Raw genomic sequence first — 26,011 nt, forward strand, 5'->3', positions numbered from 1 at the left:
CATTTTAGGAAGAATCCAAAAGCAGAGGTTTGGAGGGGGGATCGGACCAGACTAAGATATTCACCCACAGCGGCTCAACCCGGAATACACGGATTTCACTGACACTATAATATATGGATGATGTGGAGGGAAATAATGGATTACTGAAAAAATATATATTTTTAAGATTGAAATAAAGAACTTTTAGATTAAAGGTGGAATTCATTAAATTCAATTCATTCATGATAAAATGGGAAATTCGCAGATTAAAGTACTCTGGCATCAAAGTCAGGAAAAAGATACACTTGGTTATTCTTCTTTAAACACTAAAACAAGAAGTTATACTAAATAAGTGATCAAATAAAGCATGTCTGGTCTACTTTTGAGAGATTCTAAACATTTTAAGTTATGTAAGTCATGTAAAAAAAATAAAAGCATGTTTAATTTCTTTAACCATACAAACTGGCCTATATTTGGAATGCATTTTATGTTAATATAAATGTAAATGTCATCACAGTCCTGAGAGCTGCACCCTGTAAATATTTAATAAGAAAATCTGTCTAAAGTATTGGCCTGAATCAGTATGAAGGGACATTTAATATACATGCAGACATCTTTACTTTAAAACAACGTGGAAAAAGCTGAAGCTGTTTTTATGATTTTATTTAAATAAAACTTCTGAAATAAATTATTTTTAGTCAGACTGCTCCCGAGTATTTTAAACATTTAGGGACACGTTAATCCTTCATAGCCAGGATTGTTGTTGTCGCCTGTTGTCCCGCTGTCACCCCCTCCATGCAGTGATAATGGTACGGTCCAGGCTCAGCTGATATAAAGGGAAACCCCTGTGTGACGGTGAGGTTCCATCTGAGACTGCCAGCTTTCTGCAGTCTCTGCTGTCAGGGTAAATATGAGCCCAGAGCAACGCTGAGAGGAGGACGGAGAGCTGAGTCACAGCTAGAGTAAAGAAAGAGGCTCTGTTTGGAAACAGAGAGGCTTTATTAGAGCCTGGGGCTAAGGTTAGCATAGCACAAAAACACCTCACATACAGAGTACAGGTTAGCTTAGCACAAAAACACCTCACATACAGAATACAGGTTAGCTTAGCTCAAAAACACCTGACAGACAGAGTCCAGGTTAGCTTAGCTCAAAAACACCTGACAGGCAGAGTCCAGGCTAGCTTAGTTAGTTTCCTAGGTCTGAGGTCGTGCTGATTACTGCTGGGTCATCATCAATCATAGACCATAGTCTGGTCTAGACCTGCCCCCTTTAGAAAGTGTCATTAGTGATGAACTGGAGCCATATAAATTAAGAGTAATGTGTTCATTTTTCCACCCTGTGTTTGATTCAGTTAAATATTGCAGAAATTCACTTAAACCACAGAAATGTTCAAATCAATTTATTAACCACAATCCATTAAAAGATAAGTGTAACATAAGATTAGAAAAAGTTAAAATCTGATTCAAGCTTCTATGGTGAAGCCTCTTCACAGCGTTCCAAGTAGGTCCATGCAGTCCTGAACCTACCCAGAGGCCTGTGGAGTATTACAGACTGGCACGGACTCAAAGATGCATGAGTCTGTGGTGTTAACAACAGAGTAGATCTCTACAGGTAGATTAAACACAGCAGTATAAAGCAGACAGTAATTCAACATGTTAGTCTTTCTTCAACGCTCTGAGCGCCGACACAGACAGGACCGAGTGCATCAACACGGCTCCAACATCGTAGAGGAGGAGAAGCAGGATCACACTCCAGCAGTGATCCTGGAAGAAAAGACAGAGCAGTCAGGGTAGGAATGAACCACACACAGTAGTCAGAATAGGAATGAACCATACACAGTCATCAGGATAGGAATGAACCAAACACAGTCATCAGGATAGGAATGAATCAAACACAGTCATCAGGATAGGAATGAATCAAACACAGTCATCAGGATAGGAATGAATCAAACACAGTCATCAGGATAGGAATGAATCAAACACAGTCATCAGGATAGGAATGAACAACGCACAGTCATCAGGATAGGAATGAACCAAACACAGTCATCAGGATAGGAATGAACCAAACACAGTCATCAGGATAGGAATGAATCAAACACAGTCATCAGGATAGGAATGAATCAAACACAGTCATCAGGATAGGAATGAATCAAACACAGTCATCAGGATAGGAATGAACAACACACAGTCATCAGGGTAGGAATGAACCAAACACAGTCATCAGGATAGGAATGAACCAAACACAGTCATCAGGATAGGAATGAATCAAACACAGTCATCAGGATAGGAATGAATCAAACACAGTCATCAGGATAGGAATGAATCAAACACAGTCATCAGGATAGGAATGAACAACACACAGTCATCAGGGTAGGAATGAACCAAACACAGTCATCAGGATAGGAATGAACCAAACACAGTCATCAGGATAGGAATGAACCAAACACAGTCATCAGGATAGGAATGAATCAAACACAGTCATCAGGATAGGAATGAACAACACACAGTCATCAGGATAGGAATGAATCAAACACAGTCATCAGGATAGGAATGAATCAAACACAGTCATCAGGATAGGAATGAACAACACACAGTCATCAGGGTAGGAATGAACCAAACACAGTCATCAGGATAGGAATGAACCAAACACAGTCATCAGGATAGGAATGAATCAAACACAGTCATCAGGATAGGAATGAATCAAACACAGTCATCAGGATAGGAATGAATCAAACACAGTCATCAGGATAGGAATGAATCAAACACAGTCATCAGGATAGGAATGAATCAAACACAGTCATCAGGATAGGAATGAACAACACACAGTCATCAGGGTAGGAATGAACCAAACACAGTCATCAGGATAGGAATGAACCAAACACAGTCATCAGGATAGGAATGAATCAAACACAGTCATCAGGATATGAATGAACAACACACAGTCATCAGGATATGAATGAACCAAACACAGTCATCAGGATAGGAATGAACCAAACACAGTCATCAGGATAGGAATGAACCAAACACAGTCATCAGGATAGGAATGAATCAAACACAGTCATCAGGATAGGAATGAACAACACACAGTCATCAGGATAGGAATGAACCAAACACAGTCATCAGGATAGGAATGAACAACGCACAGTCATCAGGATAGGAATGAACCAAACACAGTCATCAGGATAGGAATGAATCAAACACAGTCATCAGGATAGGAATGAACAACACACAGTCATCAAGATAGGAATGAACCAAACACAGTCATCAGGATAAGAATGAACCAAACACAGTCATCAGGATAAGAATGAACCAAACACAGTCATCAGGATAGGAATGAATCAAACACAGTCATCAGGATAGGAATGAACAACACACAGTCATCAGGGTAGGAATGAACCAAACACAGTCATCAGGATAGGAATGAACCAAACACAGTCATCAGGATAGGAATGAACCAAACACAGTCATCAGGATAGGAATGAATCAAACACAGTCATCAGGATAGGAATGAACAACACACAGTCATCAGGATAGGAATGAACCAAACACAGTCATCAGGATAGGAATGAACAACGCACAGTCATCAGGATAGGAATGAACCAAACACAGTCATCAGGATAGGAATGAATCAAACACAGTCATCAGGATATGAATGAACAACACACAGTCATCAAGATAGGAATGAACCAAACACAGTCATCAGGATAAGAATGAACCAAACACAGTCATCAGGATAAGAATGAACCAAACACAGTCATCAGGATAGGAATGAACCAAACACAGTCATCAGGATAGGAATGAACAACACACAGTCATCAGGATAAGAATGAACCAAACACAGTCACCAGGATAAGAATGAACCACACACAATCATCAGGATAGGAATGAACCACACACAGTCATCAGGATAAGAATGAACCCCACACAGTCATCAAGATAGGAATGAACCAAACACAGTCATCAAGATAAGAATGAACCAAACACAGTAACCAGGATAAGAATGAATCAAACACAGTCATCAGAATAGGAATGAACCAAACACAGTCGTCAGGATAGGAATGAACCACACACAGTCATCAGGATAGGAATGAACCACATACAGTCATCAGGATAAGAATGAACCACACACAGTCATCAGGATAAGAATGAACCACACACAGTCATCAGAATAAGAATGAACCACACACAGTCATCAGGATAGGAATGAACCAAACACAGTCATCAGGATAGGAATGAACCAAACACAGTCACCAGGATAGGAATGAACCACACACAGTCATCAGGATAGGAATGAACCACACACAGTCATCAGGATAGGAATGAACCACACACAGTCATCAGGATAGGAATGAACCAAACACAGTCACCAGGATAGGAATGAACCAAACACAGTCATCAGGATAGGAATGAACCACGCACACACTTAGTTTTCCAGGTAGACTCTGACTCCAAAATATGTCATTTCATTGAGACAGGTATTTCGGCTTCAATTTTTGTGTAAAGAAGGAGCAGCATAATGCCTTCCATCTTTAATATGGTTCTGAACTCACCTGAACTCTAGAAGGCTGGCACATACTCCATGTCTGAGGATGAGGTGGGGCAGGGGTGGATGGTGCGCACTTGACTCAGGCAGTAGCAGTAGAGACAGAAGGCCAGTATCGATCCCAGCAGGCCGACCACGTGACTGCAGGCGCAGCCCTGAAGCTGTGGAAGAGGTGTAGATCCAAGAATGAGCAGGTTAAAAAGTCTGAAACAGCTTTCAAATCCTGGGCAGAAAGTAACTAATTAAATTTACTCAGGTTACTGTAATTAAGTTGTTTTTGTTTTTCTGAGTAGAAGGTTTGATCAACACTGTTTGGTGGGGGGATCATCAGGTCAGATATCAGACCCTGTCCTCACTGTCTGAGGTCCGCCACGCTTTAAACAATGCTGAGATTTTAACATCGTTTTGTTTTTAGATTCATTGTCAGAAACGTACCAGCAGTCTGCTTGGGTTCCTCTCATTGGCCACCGTCAATGACCCTCCTGCAACTATCTGCAACAACAAACAAACAAACAAAAAAACAAACAAACAAAACAGATAAACTGTTATGTTAAAGTGTGCTGCAGTAAACAGTAGGCGGGAGTGTTTTAATTGGGTTGGTTTGAAGGATGGGATGTTTGATCAGCAATAAAAGATGACATCACCAAAGGTAGAGGATGGAATGTTGGTGAAGCTGGGGATGTTGGGGCCCTTCTCCCTCCATTGTTGCCAAATAGTAGACCATCGCTGGCAACTTTTAAAGTTGTAAAAGTTGGTAGAACTGGTTTCCCTCCCTCCTCAGCTACAGCACTGACTCACCTGAACTCTAGAAGGCTGGAAACACATCACCTGGTCTGTCCGGGTCTCTGCCGTCACATTTGAATGATGGAGCGCCTGACAGACTGCCAAAAACCCCTCACATAAACAACTTCTTCTTTAAAGTGGTCCCAAAGCTGCTTCAGTGGGTCTGGAATATGTGCCTAAGGCAGGTCTGAACATCAGCACCCTTTACATGTTTTATTAATTTTATGAATATAACACATTACATTTGATACATATTTAATATCTTATCATATATTATAGATTATAATTATAATATAAATGAATTACAATATAATATTTTTAAGATTATTTAATATTAATAATTATTAATATGTATCATATATAATTATATGTAATGTAAGAGTTAATTATATTACATCATCATAACTGGATATAAATATTATGTATTTCTTATTTAATTTCATAATATTTGATTTTTTTTTACTGTAGAAAAACAGATATAACAACAAAAATGAGTTTTTTTTTTTTTTTTAACTATTATGAGTTAAATTAAACTGGAGAAATGACACACTAATTAGACCAACAACAGAGTGAAGGAGATAGAGATCAGTGTATTATAAAGAAAGAAATTTTAAAAAGATGCAATGATGAGCTTTTAAACATGTTGGATTAATCCTGTCTTTGTTCCTTTTAGAGCCCAAACTACTACATGTTTCACATTAGAATGCTTGAATATTTTAAAATCTGGGTCCAGATTAAAACCCCTGTTGTAAATAAACAAATAAATAAATATTCATTCAGTACATGGTCTTGGTTCTCTGTTCTGATGCTGGTTTTGACCTTCAGCCTTTTAAAGTCTACATGCATTAAAAGAACACTGAGCTGTAAAATGGCATTCATTTCCTCCACTAGGGGGCGCTCTAACACTAAAAGCTTGAGGAATCAGAGCAATGATTTAAATGAACATTTTCTGCACATTTTAAGCTCTAAGGGGTCAAATACTGATGTTCATTTTAGCCACGTAAGGTTATCTTTGAATTTTCACTAATATTCTTATTCTAATCTGATCTGATACAAAGGATCAGATCTTTTTCTATCATTCCTGAAGAAGAAGGCTGAATAAGACAGCTCCTCCTACACACCTATAAAAATAAACACAACCAGAATCAGAGGCATCAGGTGATCAAGTGTTCAGGTGGTCAGGTACGTACGATGACTCCTATGACGAGTGGCAGGATGAAGAGAAACGACAGTGTAACATTAGAATAACCCAGAGGAACGGACAGGAGCACCTGGAACAATCCCAGCAGGATGGTCACCACCTGGACAGAAAGATGGACAGCAAGACAGTCAGACAGAAAGACAGACAGACAGACAGACAGACAGACAGACAGACAGTTAGAGAGTAAGACAGAAAGACATACAGTCAGACAGTCAGTCAGTCAGACAGACAGACAGACAGACAGACAGAGAGTAAGACAGACAGTCAGACAGACAGACAGACAGACAGACAGACAGACAGACAGACAGACAGACAGTTAGAGAGTAAGACAGACAGACATACAGTCAGACAGTCAGTCAGTCAGACAGACAGACAGAGAGTAAGACAGTCAGACAGACAGACAGAGAGTAAGACAGACAGTCAGACAGTCAAACAGACAGACAGACAGACAGATAGTCAGACAGACAGACAGACAGACAGACAGACAGACAGACAGACAGACGGACAGACAGATAGTCAGACAGACAGACAGACGGACAGACAGATAGTCAGACAGACGGACAGTCAGACAGACAGACAGTTAGAGAGTAAGACAATCAGACAGACAGTCAGACAGACAGACAGAAAGACAGACAGACAGTCAGACAGACAGACAGACAGACAGTTAGAGAGTAAGACAGAAAGACATACAGTCAGACAGTCAGTCAGTCAGACAGACAGACAGACAGACAGACAGACAGACAGACAGACAGTTAGAGAGTAAGACAGAAAGACATACAGTCAGACAGTCAGTCAGTCAGACAGACAGACAGACAGACAGACAGAGAGTAAGACAGACAGTCAGACAGACAGACAGACAGACAGAGAGTAAGACAGACAGACAGTCAGACAGACAGACAGACAGACAGACAGACAGACAGACAGTTAGAGAGTAAGACAGACAGACATACAGTCAGACAGTCAGTCAGTCAGACAGACAGACAGAGAGTAAGACAGTCAGACAGACAGACAGACAGACAGATAGTCAGACAGACAGACAGACAGACAGACAGACAGATAGTCAGACAGACAGACAGACAGACAGACAGACGGACAGACAGATAGTCAGACAGACAGACAGACGGACAGACAGATAGTCAGACAGACGGACAGTCAGACAGACAGACAGTTAGAGAGTAAGACAATCAGACAGACAGTCAGACAGACAGACAGAAAGACAGACAGACAGTCAGACAGTCAGACAGACAGGCAGACAGACAGTTAGAGAGTAAGACAGTCAGACAGACAGACAGTCAGACAGACAGTCAGTTAGACATTTAGACAGAAAGACAGAAAGACAGACAGTCAGACATTCAGTCAGACAGACAGACAGTCAGACAGACAGGCAGACAGACAGTTAGAGAGTAAGACAGTCAGACAGACAGACAGACAGACAGACAGACAGACAGACAGTCAGACAGACAGACAGACAGACAGACAGACGGACAGTCAGACAGACAGACAGTTAGAGAGTAAGACAGTCAGACAGACAGTCAGACAGACAGACAGACAGACAGACAGACAGTCAGACAGACAGTCAGACAGACAGACAGACAGACAGACAGTCAGACAGACAGTCAGACAGACAGACAGACAGACAGACAGACAGACAGTCAGACAGACAGTCAGACAGACAGTCAGACAGACAGACAGACAGGGTCTTAGAACAGGAAGTTCTCCTCCAGGTATAATAACAGAAAGCTGTCCTGGTCTCACCGCAGCTGTTTCAGTATCAAACCAGACGAACAAGCGATGTAACCTTAGGTCACCTGCTGGCTCCGCCCCCACAGAGGACATCTTTCTGCAAAAAGGAAGTGAGACAAGAACAGCAATAAAAATCAAAGTCAAATTAAAAACCAAAAAAGAATAAAAAACACATTAATACAATGTTAACAATAACCATAAACCCATTCCTTCCTCTGTCTTAGTGATCATAACTGTACTCACACTTCCTGTGTGTGTGGGTTTGTGTGTGTGTGGGGGACTAGATATGATCAGGAAGGGGGTCCTTGACTGGCCTGTGCGCAAAAGGCAAGGATGGAATATATTATTAAAAGATGACATGACCTATAAAGGAAGGATGAAATCTTTCATAGGATTTAAAGGATATAGCCTTTATAGGCAAGGATGGAACGTTTTTAGGCTTTAATGGACATCACCTGTAAAGGCAAGGATGGAATATCTTATAAGCTTTAAAGCATAAATAATGTCTAAAGGTACATCACTTGTTAAGGAAAGAATGGAATGTTTTAGGTTTTTATTAATAAATAATGTCTAAAGGTAAGGTTGGGACATTTTATAGGCTTTAAAGGAGGACATTGCCTATACAGTAGAGGCAAGGATGGACTGCTTGGTAGCATAAAATTGTTGCATGATGGGATAAGGGAGAAAGGATGCTGACAAGACAGGATCAGGTAGGGAGGGCTTGACTGGCCTGTGTGCAAAAGGCTGGGATGGAATATATTATTAAAGGATGACATCACCTTTAAAAGAAAGGTGGAATGTTTCATAGGCTTTAAAGGACATTGCCTTTAGAGGCAAGGATGGAATGTTTTTAGGCTTTAAAGGACCTCACCTGTAAAGGCAAGGACTGAATGTTTTAGGCTGTAGAAGACATCACCTGTAAAGGCAAGGATGGAATGTTTTCAGGCTTTAAATGATGAAATAATGTCTAAGGTTAAGGTTGGGATGTTTTATAGGCATTAGAGTGTGACATCACCTTTAGAGGCAAGGAAGGAATGTTTAGTAGCATTGATAGTATGGTTGCATGATGTGCAAAGGTTGGAATGATGCTGACTAGACAGGATCAGAGAATAAAATACACGTGATTTTAGCAGACGTACATGAGGAAGATGACAAAAATTTACTGATTAGGACAAATGTGCATCTGAGGAGAGCCAAAAAGTTTTGTTTTGATTTTTCATTGATACATTTTTAGAATTCCCTAATTTTCATCTTTTTTCTTTTTAAACAGGTAAATTGGGCTTCCATAAATCCCTGTTCAGAAACTTGTGTTAAATTTGCTGTCTGTTGTTCTCAGGGCCTTCATAAATCTACAGTATTGTTAACTTTAAGACCTTGTGTTTTCTCATTTACTGTTTTTCTAGATGGAACATTCCCCATAGGGTCAGCATTGTTCTGGATAAGGTGGGATTCTCTGATCAATTAAGATCCAGTCATGTGACCTGAGTCATCCCCTCTGATAGGCAGAGCTTCATTAGAGTCAGTTTGACTGCATGAAGAAAGAAAGAAAGAAAGGCCATTCTGTTTGGCAGCAACCAATCAGAGAGAGAGAGGGAGTGCATGAGGACATGAAAAGAGACTGACCATGTGACCACGCAGAGGGCAGAGGACAGAGGACAGTGGGAAACCATCCCAGAGAGAGAGAGAGAGTTGTTTTAGAGCGAGCATGTGTTTGTGTTTGGAGAGAGAAAGGAGCAGAGGGAGGGGGTTGAAAAAAAAAGAAAAACAGGTAGTGAGAGAGAAAAGAGGAAGAGAGAGAGTTCATCAAAACCACATGTCTGAATCCTCAGAGGAAAGGCAGGAATGTAACGGCTGAGAAGCAGATGTGGAGGAGGGGTAGTCCGCTTTATGATGAAGTGGACTGTGAAGAACATGGAGAACATTCTGTCCGTTACTGATCCACACACAAACAGGAGGTTTTTGGCAGCATGCTGCTACATGCCATGTTCTTTCACTCAAACATCTGGCTGTTATTAATGTACCGTAAAACTTCTAATAAAAGCCCATCAGGATTTATAGCCAGGCCTCTTCTAAAGCCTGGTGCTGCTGCAGGTTTTGACCGATAGAGACCCTGGAGGATTCAGAGCTAGAATCACACTGGATAAAGTCTCAGTGAGGTCCCTGTAGAGAGTTTTAGAGCCAGTCAGTGATACTGAAGACACTGCAGGACAGAGAAGCCACACCCCCACTGCAGTCAGCTGACTGCCAGCTGATTGGTTACATCTCCTATGTGTCTCAACCAATGACGGCTTTTTCTCTCCATGAAGCTGTCTGTTTAAATACGACCTCCTTCTCTCAGTCCCTGCTGATCAAACTGCACTGCTGCTAGTAAGCTCCGCCTCCATCACCCTGCCTTTCTAGCCAAACGCCAAATCTAACGAGCTGGCAAGGCTGGAACATCACGCTACATCATACAGCATCACAGCCTCACTGTCCTCACTGCATCTGTTAAATTTATAATCATCATCCTCATAAGGCCCAGAAAACACCAGGACACATTCTGCAGGAGGTACAACAGCCAGGCTTCACAATAACAGAAGGCCTAGACTGGCTTGAGTACAAAGAATCAAAGAATAGAATGTTTTAAAGGATTACGAGAAAGATGAAACCAACAAAGGCAGGGGTTGAATGTTTTATAGGATTTAAAGAGGGCATCACCTTTAAAGGCAAGGGTGGAATGTTTTAAAAGCCTTACAGGATGGCATCACCTTTAAAGGCAAGGGTTGGATGTTTAAAAGGCCTTACAGGATGACATCACATTTAAAGGCAAGGATGGAATGTTTTAAAGGCATTAAAGGATGACATCACCTTTGAAGGCAAGTATGGAATGTTTGATAGGCTTGAAGAGGATGACATCACCTTGAAAGGCAAGGTTGGATTGTTCTATGGGATTCAGAGGAAGACGTCACCTACAAAGGCAGGGGTGGAATGTTTTAAAGGATTTTAAGAGGACATTACTTTTAAATGCAAGGATGGAATGTTTAAAAGGCTTTAAAGGATGGCATCACATTTAAAGTCAAGGATGGAATGTTTTAAAAGCCTTAAAAGATGACATCACCTTTAATGGGGAGGATGGAATGGTTTAAAGACCTTACAGGATGACATCAACTATAAAGGCAAGGATGGAATGTTTATAGGCTTTAAGAGGCCATCATGTTTAAAGACAAGGATGGAATGTTTTATAGGCTTCAAGGGGTGACATCTGCAAAGGACAGGATGGAATGTTTCACAAGTTTAGATGACCCTTCTTTAAAGGCAGCAGGTCCAGGGAATCCTGACATTTGAACAACCCACCCAGAGAGCACCCTAGACCATAACTACTCGCCCCGTCCACACTTCCTCCGTTCTAAAGGTGTGGACAGATTATTTTCCTGGGTAAATATGCGAGGTTATCCAGAGCATGGCTCGGGTTGTGTCAATCCTCCTTCCTGCCTGATACAGCAGGCTGAGAACTACAGGGCTTTTGAGTGGCTGTTTGTCATGGAAAGAAAAGAACATTTAAGGAATGAACTCTGACCCTCAGATGGTGTAAAAGAAATTGTTACACTGAGAGTTTTCATGACCAGAAGATGGCAGCATACACAAACAACAATAAAAATAATGTACATGACAAACATTTCTGCATGAAATTGTTATAGTGAGGGATCAGGTCTGATCATCAATATCAAATACTGGTTCAGTTTTCTGAATTTAAACCTTCAAGTGACAAACTCAGAGCAAAAATCCTCTATGTGGACTTTTTTTTTACATATGACATGCACATTGGATTATCAGCCTTGAATGTGTTAATAATGAGCAACAACTTTGATTTTTACGCATTATTTCAATTTTAAGATCTTCATATATTTTTACACTCAGGGTATAAACAACTTCACATACAGAGTGAAAAAAATTATCACACAAATATATACATATATATATATTAGGAATTTAACCCTTTAAATGCCAATTTAAGTGCAAACCCCTAAGTTTGTAACTTGAGAAAAAGCAAAGAAATATTTTTCATATAATACATGCATGGATTATCACAGCCTTGAATGTGTTAAAAATGAAAAAACAACATTTATTTTTATGCATTATTGTTATTTTAAAAGTTAAGATTTTGATAAAGTCTCAAAGAGAAGAGGCAAATGGAAGCCATACATTAGTAATAAAAAAAAATAATAATAATATTAATAATAATAATAATAATAATAATTATTATTATTATTGTTATTATACTAATAATAGTAATAATAATAACAAGAATAAAAATAAGAATAAGAATAAAAATACAATAATAATAATAATGATAATACCATTTTAATAATAATAATAATAATAATAATAATAATAATAACAAGAATAAAAATAAGAATAAGAATAAAAATACAATAATAATATTAATAATAATAAAAATAATAACAAGAATAATAATAATAATAATATAATAACAAGAATAAGAATAAGAATAAGAATTAAATATAATAATAATAATAACAAGAATAAGAACAAAATGTAATAATAATAATAATAATAATAATAATAATATAATGACTGTGATGTGGTTTTGGGTCCATGTTGCCCAGCCCCAGACCTGCATCTATGTCCTAAAGCTCGGAGTCTAACTCAGACAGACTTCTGGTCCTGGTCTTGTCTGTTCTGTTCCCCCCTCACATTAAATCTGGATCAGAGCTACTCACCATGAAGAAGACTCAGAGCTGAGAGAAAAACCTCCTGGTGGATCCACCGAGGTCTGGACTGTCCCAGAGAGTCCGGCAGAAGGACTTTTAACGGACCAGACCCCGAAAACAAGGATCTTCAAAACGGCAGTGAACTGAGGGAGGAAGGGAAGGAGGAGCTCTGATCTGGTCCAGGGACAGAAAAATGCCCCCTCCTCTCTCTAATAAACACATCAGTCTCCCACCCTCCCAAAAACCAGAATCCAGGAGGAGCCTCTTGACCAGCAGAGACCGTAGAAGAAGAACCGAGAGAGGACAAGGATTCAGCAGAGAAAACGGTAAGAACGCGCTCTCTGAGGAGGATTTACGGGTTTATCCTAGATCAGGGTCCGTTCAGGGACAGAACAGGACAACGACAAGGACTCCTTAAACAGCAGAAAGTCCCCCGGACTGACAGAGACTATAGGAGACTAACGGGGTTCAGGATTACGCAACACGCGCTGATCTGTCCGTGCGTAACGAACGCGTAAAGTTAAGGCTCCTTTAGAACAGAGATGATCCGCAGACTGGCAGACTTTAGGTCGGGGTTTGGACTGAAACAGATCCACTTAGGACTTCAGCACTTACTCTGAGTCTGATTCAAACACTGGAGAGGTCCAGAATAAATCTTTGACTTTTATTTGGTCCATTTTAAACCACAGTCATCTCTCCAAGGTCCTTCGCCAACTGTTCATTGATGAACTTTATTTTTAAATAGATGCTTTAAACTCTGTGGCCAACAGGAGAAGAACCCATCACTAGCTAATAAAGTAGGGGTGTACCCAGCTGAGGACAGTCAAATCTGATTGGTCAGATTTTACAAAGGCCTGAGCTCCACTCTAAACATCATGATTAAAAAAGGATCGGTTAAATTCTGAGGAAAAAACTCAAGATGTTTAAGTTTATAAAGGCACACAGTTCTGGCTTCACTAAGGCGTACTGACGGAGCAGACTCAGAGTAATGCTCATCAACTTTAATGAACCATTTACAGCCTAATGCACATGTGCACTACGGTATCTCAGCAGGGCCAAAACTAAAGGAAGCTCTTTACCATTTAAGAGAACTTTGGTACTGTACAGAACTTTCTGGCATGTTTGGGCCAAAATCCGAGGCTGCAGAAAGGAGTAGACGAGAGCTGCCTGAGGGCGCCATTGGGAGGTCATTTGGATGTCATATGACCAGGGGCATGGGGAAATAATCAGCTGGAAAAATAACCCAGTCCTCACCTTTAGGGTGGAGTAAGGGCTGGCTGTGGAGAGTAGGTGTGGCCTAGCATACTGTCTGGGTGGGTAGTAGGACTACCATGAGTCCCTGGTCCTGCTGGGGGTTTCCCAAGGGTCTGAAGATCACAGCAGACTCCAGGGGTATTAGCAGGGGTGAAACGGCCTGGACAAAAGGAAGCTGTCGAGCTTGACCTTGGCTGCTGAGTTTGACCTTGGCTGCTGAGCGGCACAGGTGTGTCCAGGTTTACTCTGAAAAATGATTCCACCTGAAGTAAAATAATGTGATTGAGTAGAAGTGACAAAGACTGAAAGGTGACCTTTGACCCAGGAAGTCCTCCAGAGTTCAGTTCTTCATCGATGCTAGGACAGAGTTGATACTTCATCCCAGCATCCTGCTGTTCTACAGGAGATGTTAGTCAGCTCAGACAGGCAGTCATGGGTTAGTACCTGAGGTCGTTTGCTTCAGGTATTTAAGCTTGTTTAGTAGAATCAGCTGATCAGTGGGTCTCAATGAGGGTGTGAATAATAAACCTCCATTAGTAAAAACGTTCCCACAGACGACCTCGTTAAATGTGGACGTGGATCTTTAATGTGGAGGTGTCTGATTAGTCCATCAGTACTTTAATAACAAGCGCTCTTTACAACACAGGAACATAGAACTCATATTGTTGATACTGCGCCCCCTGCAGGTGATGGCGGTGGCGGTCACCAGAGATCTGACGGTCCAGGTGCTGGAGGACGTGAACACTGTGAAGCTGTCGGACAGACAACAGGCTCTACGGGCGGCTATCCAGAAAGGAGAACCGAAAAGTCTGGGGGTAAGAACCACACAGGAACCATAGGAACCACACAGGAACCATAGGAACCACACAGAGACCTTAGGAACCATGCAGGAACCCTAGGAACCATGTAGAACCATAGGAACCATATAGGAACCACACAGGAACCAAAGGAACCACACAGAGACCTTAGGAACCATGTAGGAACCCTAGGAACCATATAAGAAGTGGTTTAGAAGTGGTCATAGTACTATCACTGCTGCCATGGCTGTGACAAATGATCTCATTGGTGCCTTGGACAGAAAACAGCATTGTGCCACCTTATTTGTAGATCTTTCTAAAGCGTTTGATTCAGTCGATCATGAACTTCTTCTAAATAAACTCAGATATGCTGGCTTTGGTTCCATGGCTCTTAAATGGTTCAAAAACTACTTAGCAGGTAGGACTCAGTCTGTCCAAGCAGAAGGCCACCATTCTGACTTTCTAGAGATAACTAAAGGTGTGCCCCAAGGTTCCATTTTGGCTCCTATCTTATTCTCTATTTTTATAAATGATGTAGGTAAAGACATTTAAGCTAAATTGCATTTATATGCGGATGATACAATTGTGTATACATTTGCTCCTTCTGCAGCACAGGCATTTGAAGAACTTCAGACTGCATTTCAGCTATTACAAAGCACTTCGGAGGGTCAAAAATTGGCTTTAAATGCCCATAAAACAAAGTTTATGATTTTATCAAAGGCTTGTTTGCAAAGCTTTCACAATTTAAAAATTTCTATGTCTGATGGTACATTGATTGAAAGGGTGTCCTCCTTCAAATATTTGGGAATATGGTTTGATGAAAAGCTATCTTTTAATGTAAATATTTCTGATCTAATTAAGAAACTTAAATTGAAGATTGGCTTTTACTTTAGGAGCAAATCATGCTTCACATCCTATGCAAAGAAAAAACTTGTGGAAGCCACTTTTCTATCAGTGATTGATTATGGTGATATATTGTATATGCATGCAGCCTCCTCCTCCTTAAAGAGACTCGGTTCAGTGTATCATGCTGCTCTACGTTTTATTTCAAACGCAAAATCCCTCACTCACTACTGCATTCTTTATGATCTGGCTGGTTGGACATCACTAAACATTTGTAGACAACAACACTGGTATATATTCATCTATAAAGCTCTGCTAGGTAAACTCCCAGAATACCTCAGCAACCTTCTCTCTATCAGCTCTAGTAGTTATTATCTGCGAGCCTCCACATAGTTGCTTCTAAATGTTCCCCGATTTTTGACAGATCTGGGCAAAACGGCGTTCTCCTATCATGCACCATGGTCATGGAATATCCTTCAAAAATCTCTCAAATTAAAAACACTCATATCCTTTAATGATTTTAAGAGTATCATAAGGAATGCAGTAAAGGAGGAATGTCTCTGTTTTTCTTGAGAGGCCACTTTCTCTGAATAGTTGTTACTCTGTTTTATTGTTTTACTGTTTTATTGATCATTTGTGTATCATGTATTTGCACCTGTTTTATATCACTTATGACTTTGTATGGCTGCTACCTTGGCCAGGTCTCTCTTGTAAAAGAGATTTCTAATCTCAATGGGACTTCCTGGTTAAATAAAGGTTAAAAAAAAGAAGAAGAACCCTAGGAACCATGAATGAACCATAGGAACCACACAGGAACCAAAGGAACCACACAGAGACCTTAGGAACCATGTAAGAACCACAGGGAAGTCACAGAACCACAGGAACCACACAGCGTTGCTGTGCTGTTCTCCAGGAGACATTTGCATTGACCTCACTCCCAACATTCTAACACACACACTCGGTAAAAGTCTGAGATCTAAAAATCCTCATCAGGCTTTAACAGGAATTATTAAAAATCTGACAAAGATAGAAAAACAGTAACAACAGCACATGTAGCTAAATCATTGGTTTACTTTTGAAAGCCTAAAAGAAGTCTGGAGGAAGAACTGGGGTGGAGTTATAGAGCTAGGAGTGGACTGAGATGGTGAGTGTGTGATAAATGTTGAGACTCAGTGAGATTAGAGCAGAGCAGCACAGCAACAACAGACAGACCTAACCCGGCTGGTCCATCTTATACCTGTTTCCTATTGGTCAGTCCATCCTCTACTCGTTTCCTGTTGGTCAGTCCATCCTCTACCCGTTTCCTATTGGTCAGTCCATCCTCTACCCGTTTCCTATTGGTCAGTCCATCCTCTACCCGTTTCCTGTTGCAGTGGTTTCCAACCTGGAGTCTAGGCACCCCTGTGGGGGCGATAAGATCTCGTCGGGGTCCTTGTCTGCTCTGATGTTGTATATTTTTTTTAAACCGTGACTAAAACTATAATTATTTGGGGCCAAACTAAAAGCTGTAAAAAAATGAAGAGGATCCGTTCATTTTTGTGGTGAAAAAAACAAACAAACAAAAAAAAAAAAAAAAAAATTGGGGAGGGAAATCCCCCCACATTTCTTGATGATAAAGTTGTAAATTTACAGAAACTCAAACTCAGTATTTCAGAGTGTAAGAAGTCAGACATTTACAAGAAAAAAATCAAAATTTCCCAGTTTAAAAAAACCTCAAATCAAGTTTCTAAAATTGTAAATTTACAACATTGTAAAGTCAAAAATGTAGAAGAAACCCAGCTGAAGACAGTGACGGGATTTTTTAACTTGATAGTCAGAAATTCTATGGTCTGGTTCTACGCAGGTTTACAGCTTTTTAAATGAACACATTCTTATTTTTCTCTTAAATTATTGACCTGTTAAACTTGAGGATTTTGAGGTTTTTCTTGAAAACTAACAGTTGCTCTTTAGTATTTTCCGTTATGCTCCATCATAATAGTGGATCATTGATTCATGTCTGCAGGCTGCTATGTTGGGATTTCGTCCGTGAAAATGACTAGCATAGATGTTTAATTTTTCCAAGTTGGCCATGGGTTCTTAGCTTTTCTTAGATTTGAGTAGGGGGCTTACAGAGAGAAGGTTGGGAACCACCGTCCTATTGGTCGGCTCACTGAGAATATAAGAGCAGAAAAAGCTCAGAGAAAGTTTGGTACACTACTGAGAAGAAGCTGCAGACCTGAGATCAGGCAGACGTTTAGAGAAACTCTGAGAAGGATGCCGTTTGGACAGAAAGTCATGACATCAGAACGTTAAAGTGCTCTTGATTTTTGTAACAATCATGACTCCGTACATATCTGTACCTTTTCCTGGTCTACAGTCCTGCTGCCATCATTGGTTTGTGTCTCTCTGTTCAGGTGAGTCAGGTGATGCTCGGGCTCATGGTCATGTCTTACTCCATCCCTCTACACTGCACTGAGGTCACAGAGGTGGTGGTACTCGGCGTCCCCTGGTGGAGCGGACTGATGGTCAGTTTCTCCATCTTGATTGGTTGACCTGTGTTTCTATCTGCTGTGTGGATGTCTACAATGTTGTTCTTCCGTCTTTAGTTCATCACGGCGGGGGTGATGGCCATCCTCCTGGACAAACACAGCACCATGAAGATGGTCAGTCTAGCTCCTCCTCCGTTCTGTTCCAGTCTAACCTGCAGTGACATGTCAGCTGCTGTTTCTCTATGTTGTGTTGCAGCTGCGTGTCTGTCTGCTGGTCAGTATGGCGTCCGTCGTGCTGTCTCTGGTTGCCATCAGCATTTACTCCGTGGACATGGACAGGAACCCTGAGGTACCCTGCATAAAGAGGAAGCACAGCTCCTGCAGCCCCAAGTACTACGCCACGGTGAGAGAGGGTCGTCAGATAGACCAGGTCTGAGTGGAGAATGAGGGGTTAACCTGCCTGCAGTCTTAATCCTGGTTTTAGCTTCAAATGGTCAGTAAAATAAGAGGTTAAATGATGCGGTCCACATGTTTTATCATGTGTGGTGGATGCAGCGCGCCCTTTCTCTCCTCTCAGCCCAGTTCAGACCAGAAATCCTCAAACTAACGTTAATATCAGTCAGAGATAATCTGAGTAAATACTAAAGCCAGAGTTTCATTACTCAGGGTAAATCCATCCAAACCTATCTGGTCCTCTGTGAAACAGTCACTCAGAAATGCTGAGTTAAGGCTCGGTTATGCTTTCCGCATGGATGGCCGCATGGACAAAAACTGATGTGGAATCATGATGCGGAAATATCTGGTGCATTTATACCTAACGTCGGCGTCCTCTTCACCACAAACTGATATTCTCCCAAAAGCTAGGGGGCAGTGTCTTCAAGAATCACGCCTGTAGCGTGTTTGATGCCATTTTGACGTCTACCGCATTTGCATCTGTAAAAGTTCAAGGGATGTGCGTGGCTAGACGAAAATTGGCCACACAAACGAAGGGGCGTGTCTTAATATTTGATGTCACGTTCGAAGCGCGGACACTCACGACCTTGTGGATGCGTCAAGCATAAAAGGCTTTAATTTAACAGCTTTTCTCCCTCATTTAGTTATTAACATGCTTTTAAAGGACACTGATGGACCTTAACTGGTAGGGCACTGGTTAGACTGGAATGAAAACTGGGAGCCTAGACAGGCCTGCATCCTTTGAAGATGATGTCATCCTTTGTTCCATGTTGAGGCTTTTTCCCTGTTTTTACCACACAGTCGCCATAGTTGGTAACTTCTGAAAAAGAGGGTGGAGCTGTTGAGGAGTGAGGGTTCCAGGAAGTTCCTGTTCTGTCTGCTCAGTCCTCAGAATATTTCCCAGAAGTCTTGGGGATCATCAGGATGTTTCAGTCAAATGTGAGACGAGCCTTTGCGTTCTTGTTGGTCAGCAGTGGTTTTGGTCTTGGAACTCTCCCATGATGCCATTGTAGCCCAGTCTCTTTCTGATTGTTGAATCATGACCTCTGACCTTAACTGAGTCAGTGAGGCCTGCAGGTCTTTAGATGTTGTTCTGGGTTCTTCTGGGACCTCCTGGATGAGTTGTCTTTGTTCTCTTGGAGTCATGTTGGTAGGCCAGCCTCTCCTGGGAAGGTTCACCACTGTTCACAGTTTTCTACATTTGTGGGTAATGGCTCTGACCGTGGTTAGCCTCGGAAATGTCTTTCCAGAATAATAGATGTCAGTGACTTTGGTTATTTTCTGTTCTTGGTTTATTCTATGGAGACATTCCTGACCTTCTATCCTTCTATTGCTCCTTGCATTTGAGGCGTTTTACCCTAAATAGATCTGTTTTTTTTTTTTTTTAACCTAAACCAATGATCTGGTCTTAGAGGATCTCAGAACAATAAGTCCTGTTGTCCTTAGTCCTATTGTGGACCAGGGGAGAGCTGGTATCAGCCATTATTTCAGTGAGAATTGGCTCACAGATTTGGATGTTTTCTGACCTCTACATTGAGAAATCGTCTCTGTCGTAAACACGCTGTGTGGACAAAGTGCTGACTCAAACATTTAACCAACCGTCTCCACTTCCTGTCCAGCTGCTGTTTTAGGGAACAGAAAGAGATTTCAGCATCCTGCAGAGAGAACAGACCTCTGTCTAGCCCCTTAAAGCCTATTGTATCATATTTGATGCATACTTTTATGATACCTCTATCTAATCAATATGATCAATAAACTACTTTAAAAACTTCTGAATACAATCTGATAAATGATAAAAATGCCCCCAAATGGATTATCAAGTTACCAAAAACACCTAATGTATCAAAAGAGATAAAAAAAAAACAATATATATGTTAAATTTTATGGAAATTTGGATTTTTCGTAATCCAGTAGAAAGTTAAAAACACATTTCAGTTTCAAAAAATGAGAATTTTCTGGCTATAATTTGTGTTTTCAGGCTTTAATGGGTTAAATGTGTGATTATGTGAAGGCTGTCTCCTCTAATGAAAGGGTTAAACTAGAGACGTCTCTGAGCAGACCACCAGTCGAGGTGGCCCTCAGAGATAAGCTACAATAACCAGAGCTACAGTAGAGAACGTCTGTCTGAGGAGACTAACATTATTCAGAGGAGGAGGTTCCACATCTACCTCCAAACAGACAGAAGAGAGAACAGAGCTCAGTCTGGTTCTGACTGGACCGGTCCTCTCCAGGTCCTCCACAGATGATCTGGTCTTTCTCCAGAATGTCAAAACCATCAGAGATAGACTGACCTGGAGCTACCTAAGAAAGATACCAGGATCCATGGGCATGAAGGAGACTACAGTCTGAGAGATACCAGCCTTCAATCATGATCTGTGGGAAAAAACTTCACTACCCACAATCCTACAGTCACAGTGGAGTCTAACAGAGCATGCTGTTATCAGGGAAACATTCACTGACCTGCAGACTTCAGCAAATATCTGGTTTTGACTTTGGCACATCATGTTGGGTTGACTTCTTCACAGTGGGAATTAAACTATCCGAACCACTGATGAGCTCCACAGGCCCAGTTCAGGTTCAGGATCACATCAGGCCAGATTTAGGTTCAGGCTCACCTCAGGCCCGGTTCAGGCTCACCTCAGGCCTGGTTCAGGTTCAGGCTCACCTCAGGCCCGGTTCAGGTTCAGGCTCACCTCAGGCTGGGTATGATAATAATAATAATAATAATAATAACAATAACATCATCATTATTTTTTATTATTATTGGTAGAGGTAGTATCAATTTTATTATTATTATAACTATTATTATTGTTATAAATATTGTTTTAGTTATAAATATTGTTATTAATATAATTTCAGGTCAATGATGGACTTACTACTACTACTACTACTACTATTATTATTATTATTATTATTATTATTATTATTATTATTATTTCAGGGCAGTAGTGGACTTACTTTTATTACTATTATTATTATTATTATTATTATCATTTTTATTAATTCTACTACTACTACTAATAATAATATTATTTAAGGGCAGGGGTGGACTTACTGATTTTATTATTATTATCATTATTATTATTATTATTATTATTATTATTATTGTAATAATAATAATAATAATAATAATAATAATAATAATATCTTGAATTTATATAGCGCCTTTCAAGAAACCCAAGGACGCTTTACAGGAACACATAGACATGGACAAACTATGTGAGGGGTAGGATGAGTGTAAGGGGTGGTTTAGTGAAGACTGTAGGCTGTGGTGAACAGGTGGTGCTTCAGACGTTTTTTTGGAAATGTCCAGAGATGGAGCGCTACGGATGTCTGCAGGAAGAGTGTTCCAGAGGGTGGGGGCTGCAGCACTGAAGGCTCTGTCTCCAAAGGTTCGGAGTTTGGTTTTGGGCATGGAAAGTAGGCCGGTGTCTGAAGACCGAAGGATGCGGGATGGTGTGTATGGATGGAGGAGATCAGAAAGGTACTGGGGAGCCAGAGCATGGAGAGATTTGTATGTGAGGAGGAGGACTTTGTAGTTGATACGGGACTTGATAGGGAGCCAGTGGAGGTGGATGAGGGTCGAAGTGATGTGTTGCCAGGGTCTAGTGTGGGTGAGAACTCTAGCTGCAGAGTTTTGGACGTACTGAAGCCTGTCCAGGGTTTTGCTGGGTACTCCAGACAGGACTCCATTACAGTAGTCCAGGCGGGAGGTTATGAAAGCATGAATGGATGTTTCAGCCACAGAATCAGGGAGTGATGGTCGGAGTCTGGAGATGTTCCTGAGATGATAGAAGGCAGATTTGGTGACAGATTTTATGTGGGACTGGAAGGAGAGGGTGGAGTCCAGGATGAGGTTTCGGACCTCGGAGGACAGACAGATGGAGGTCCTGTCCACATCGAGCATAATATGATAATAATAAGTATTATTATTATCATTATTATTATTATTGTTATTATTATTATTATTATTATTGTTATTGTTGTTGTTATTAATATAATTATTTCAGGGCAGTGGTGGACTTACATTTATTATTATTATTATTATTATTATTATTATTATTATTATTATTATTACTATTAATATTACTATTATTATTGTTGTTGTTGTTGTTGTTGTTATTGTTATTATTATTGTTATAATAATAATAATTATTATTATTTAAGGGCAGTGTTGGACTTACTTTCCATCACCGTAGCTGCTGGTAGATGCTGATGTGGATTAAATAAAGAAAGGAACAATGAAGAAGGAGATTAAATAAGATTTATGAAACAAATATGCAGTTCTAACAGTCCTTAGATAATTGTGATTAAAGCATTAATGCAGACATCTCTGATAAATGTGATTAATGCATTAATGCATACATCTCTGATAAATGTGATTAATGCATTAATGCAGACATTTCTGATAAATGTGATTAATGCATTAACGCAGACATTTCTGATAAATGTGATTAATGCATTAATGCAGACATCTCTGATAAATGTGATTAATGCATTAATGTAGACATCTCTGATAAATGTGATTAATGCATTAATGCAGACATTTCTGATAAATGTGATTAATGCATTAATGCAGACATTTCTGATAAATGTGATTAATGCATTAATGCAGACATCTCTGATAAATGTGATTAATGCATTAATGCAGACATCTCTGATAAATGTGATTAATGCATTAATGCAGACATCTCTGATATTTGATACACACCACTGTCTTTAAGTTCTGTGGTGCTCCAGGTAACTGAACACCTTTACCTGATTTTAAACCACCTCAGACCAGTTTAAAGTGAGTACACTGGTTGGCAGCTCTGTGGGTTAGTTGCTATGGTGATAGATGGAGTGGGGGTCAATTAGTCGGACCCTCATCTGTTATTAGAGCTCGTTAAAAACTTGACATTTCCACCATGAGACTCCAGGAACCATGAAGGAGACAGAGGTTCTCCTTGGTTCCTAGTTCTGACCCCCGTGATGGCTGGAGTTCATGTTCCTGTTCTCTGTCTGTCTCTGTGTTCCTCAGAAAATAAGCAGAGGGGTGAAGTCCTCTCTCCTCGTCTTCACACTGGCTCAGACCGCTGTCTCCTCCGTCGTCTGTTTCCTCCTCTACAGACAGAGACGTAGCTTCGGACAGTACGCCGTAAGAAACCCTCACACACCATGCCTCACTCATGAAGACTGGGTCATTTAAACTCACTGCAAATCTTCAGACGAATCACTAATTTATTTAAAACAGCTGAATCTGACTGTCTTATATTGATTTTATTTTTCTGTTCCTCTCTCAGTCTCTGTCCGGGGCCACCCCCTCCACCCCCACATCACTGATCCCCCCTGACCTGAACTGATCCCTGATTGGACGACACTGATCACCTGATGATCCCATCAGAGATTCCCTCATGATAATAAGAGGGAAACATTATCATATAAAATCATAATAATCAATAAACAATGAAAATAAATATAAAAATTCTAATATGACAGGAAGGTTAAAATTCACATAGTGCCCCCTGTCTGCTTCTCTGTCTCATGATTATTGGTCCAGGCTTTAGCCTCATTTAGACTTCTGTGTAGAATCTATGCTGTAGATCTGGAGACTCATACCTACAGATGTGGCTGATAAACAGATCCCAAACAATGTGACCACAAATCACAGCGCCACACATATCCAGGCCTCTGATTGGTCAGCTGGGAGGATATTAGTGACTGCTAGTCTAAATTGATGGAAGGAGGATGAATGAATGATGTTGGATGAATGGATGAATGGATGAATGATGGATGGGTGCATGGATGGATGTATGGATGTATAGATCCATTATGAATGTATGGATGGATGATGGATGGATGGATATATGTATGGATTATGGTTGGATGATGTTGGATGGATGCGGGATGCATGGATGGATGATGGTTGGATGATGTATGGATGAATGGATGCATGGATGGATGATGGATGGATGGATGTATGATGGTCAGATGATGTATGGATGATGGATGAATGGATGGATGATAGATGGATGGATGTATGATGTTAGATGATGTATGGATGATGGATGATGGATAAATGGATGTATGATGGTTGGATGGTGTATGGATGATGGATGAATGGATGCTAGATGTATGATGGTTGGATGATGGATGGATGATGGATGAATGATGGATGGGTGCATGGATGGATGTATGGATGTATAGATCCATTATGAATGTATGGATGGATGATGGATGGATGGATATATGTATGGATTATGGTTGGATGATGTTGGATGGATGCGGGATGCATGGATGGATGATGGTTGGATGATGTATGGATGAATGGATGCATGGATGGATGATGGATGGATGGATGTATGATGGTTAGATGATGTATGGATGATGGATGATGGATGGATGATGGATGATGGATAAATGGATGTATGATGGTTGGATGGTGTATGGATGATGGATGAATGGATGCTAGATGTATGATGGTTGGATGATGGATGGATGATGGATGATGGTTAGATGATGTATGGATGATGGATGAATGGATGGATGATAGATGGATGGATGTATGATGGTTAGATGATGTATGGATGATGGATGATGTATGGATGATGGATAAATGGATGTATGATGGTTGGATGGTGTATGGATGATGGATGAATGGATGTATGATGGTTGGATGGTGTATGGATGATGGATGAATGGATGCTAGATGTATGATGTTTGGATGATGTATGGATGATGGATGAATGGATGAATGGATGCAGAGATGGATGATGATTAAGTGGATGTATGATGATTGGATGATGTATGGATGATGGATAAATCAATGGATGATGGATGGATGATATATGGATGATGGATAAATAGATGTATGATGGTTGGATGATAGATGAATGGATGAATGGATGCATGGATGGAAGATGGATAAATGGATGTATGATGGTTGGATGATGGATGAATGGATGGATGATGGTTTGATGATGGATGAATGGATGAATGATTGATGGATAATGGTTGGATGATAGATGGATGATGGACTGATAAATGACCCTGACCAGGCCACAGCCTATCACAGGTGCCCCTCTGCTATCAGAGGTCCAGGTGAACTATGCCAGTCTGATGTGGTCTAGGATTCTATCTACAGCAAAGGATCTCTGCTGGAGGAGGATCCAGGCTCTAGAGGATCAGATTAATATCTTTTATTATTATCATGTGCACTGTTTTACTGTTTTAACCTCACAGTGATAATACAGATTT

At 40.6% G+C, this 26,011-nt stretch overlaps 2 protein-coding genes across 2 annotated transcripts; one reads left to right on the forward strand and one right to left on the reverse strand.

Annotated features, from left to right (window-relative positions):
* Positions 1-4,535: 4,535 nt before the first annotated feature.
* Positions 4,536-13,120, reverse strand: si:dkey-9i23.16 (uncharacterized protein LOC571915 homolog). Its single transcript, XM_041784150.1, has 5 exons — positions 12,970-13,120; positions 8,261-8,345; positions 6,495-6,605; positions 4,957-5,013; positions 4,536-4,682 (listed from the first exon to the last, which is right to left on the reverse strand). The coding sequence occupies exons 2-5, from the start codon at positions 8,339-8,341 to the stop codon at positions 4,536-4,538; spliced, it is 396 nt and encodes a 131-aa protein (XP_041640084.1). The 5' UTR covers positions 8,342-8,345; positions 12,970-13,120.
* A 58-nt stretch (positions 13,121-13,178) lies between these two features.
* tmem176 (transmembrane protein 176) lies at positions 13,179-24,268 on the forward strand. Its single transcript, XM_041784991.1, has 7 exons — positions 13,179-13,286; positions 14,901-15,029; positions 18,248-18,358; positions 18,440-18,496; positions 18,579-18,725; positions 23,796-23,912; positions 24,058-24,268. Exons 2-7 carry the CDS (start codon positions 14,904-14,906, stop codon positions 24,115-24,117), a joined length of 618 nt encoding a protein of 205 aa, XP_041640925.1. The 5' UTR covers positions 13,179-13,286; positions 14,901-14,903; the 3' UTR covers positions 24,118-24,268.
* Positions 24,269-26,011: the final 1,743 nt, after the last annotated feature.

This window comes from Cheilinus undulatus, linkage group 4 (genome assembly GCF_018320785.1).
Source record: "Cheilinus undulatus linkage group 4, ASM1832078v1, whole genome shotgun sequence".
Classification (NCBI taxonomy): Eukaryota; Metazoa; Chordata; class Actinopteri; order Labriformes; family Labridae; genus Cheilinus; species Cheilinus undulatus.

Bases quoted from the DNA above. Each gene is read 5' to 3' on its own strand.
- si:dkey-9i23.16 (XM_041784150.1), bottom strand. From the start codon at position 8,341: ATGTCCTCTGTGGGGGCGGAGCCAGCAGGTGACCTAAGGTTACATCGC. The intron at 5,014-6,494 runs GTACGTACCTGA...TTGTTGTTGCAG, and splicing joins CACTCGTCATAGGAGTCATC to ATAGTTGCAGGAGGGTCATT. The intron at 4,683-4,956 runs GTACGTTTCTGA...CCTCTTCCACAG, and splicing joins GGAACCCAAGCAGACTGCTG to CTTCAGGGCTGCGCCTGCAG.
- tmem176 (XM_041784991.1), top strand. From the start codon at position 14,904: ATGGCGGTGGCGGTCACCAGAGATCTGACGGTCCAGGTGCTGGAGGAC. The intron at 15,030-18,247 runs GTAAGAACCACA...CTCTCTGTTCAG, and splicing joins GAGAACCGAAAAGTCTGGGG to GTGAGTCAGGTGATGCTCGG. The intron at 18,359-18,439 runs GTCAGTTTCTCC...TTCCGTCTTTAG, and splicing joins CCTGGTGGAGCGGACTGATG to TTCATCACGGCGGGGGTGAT.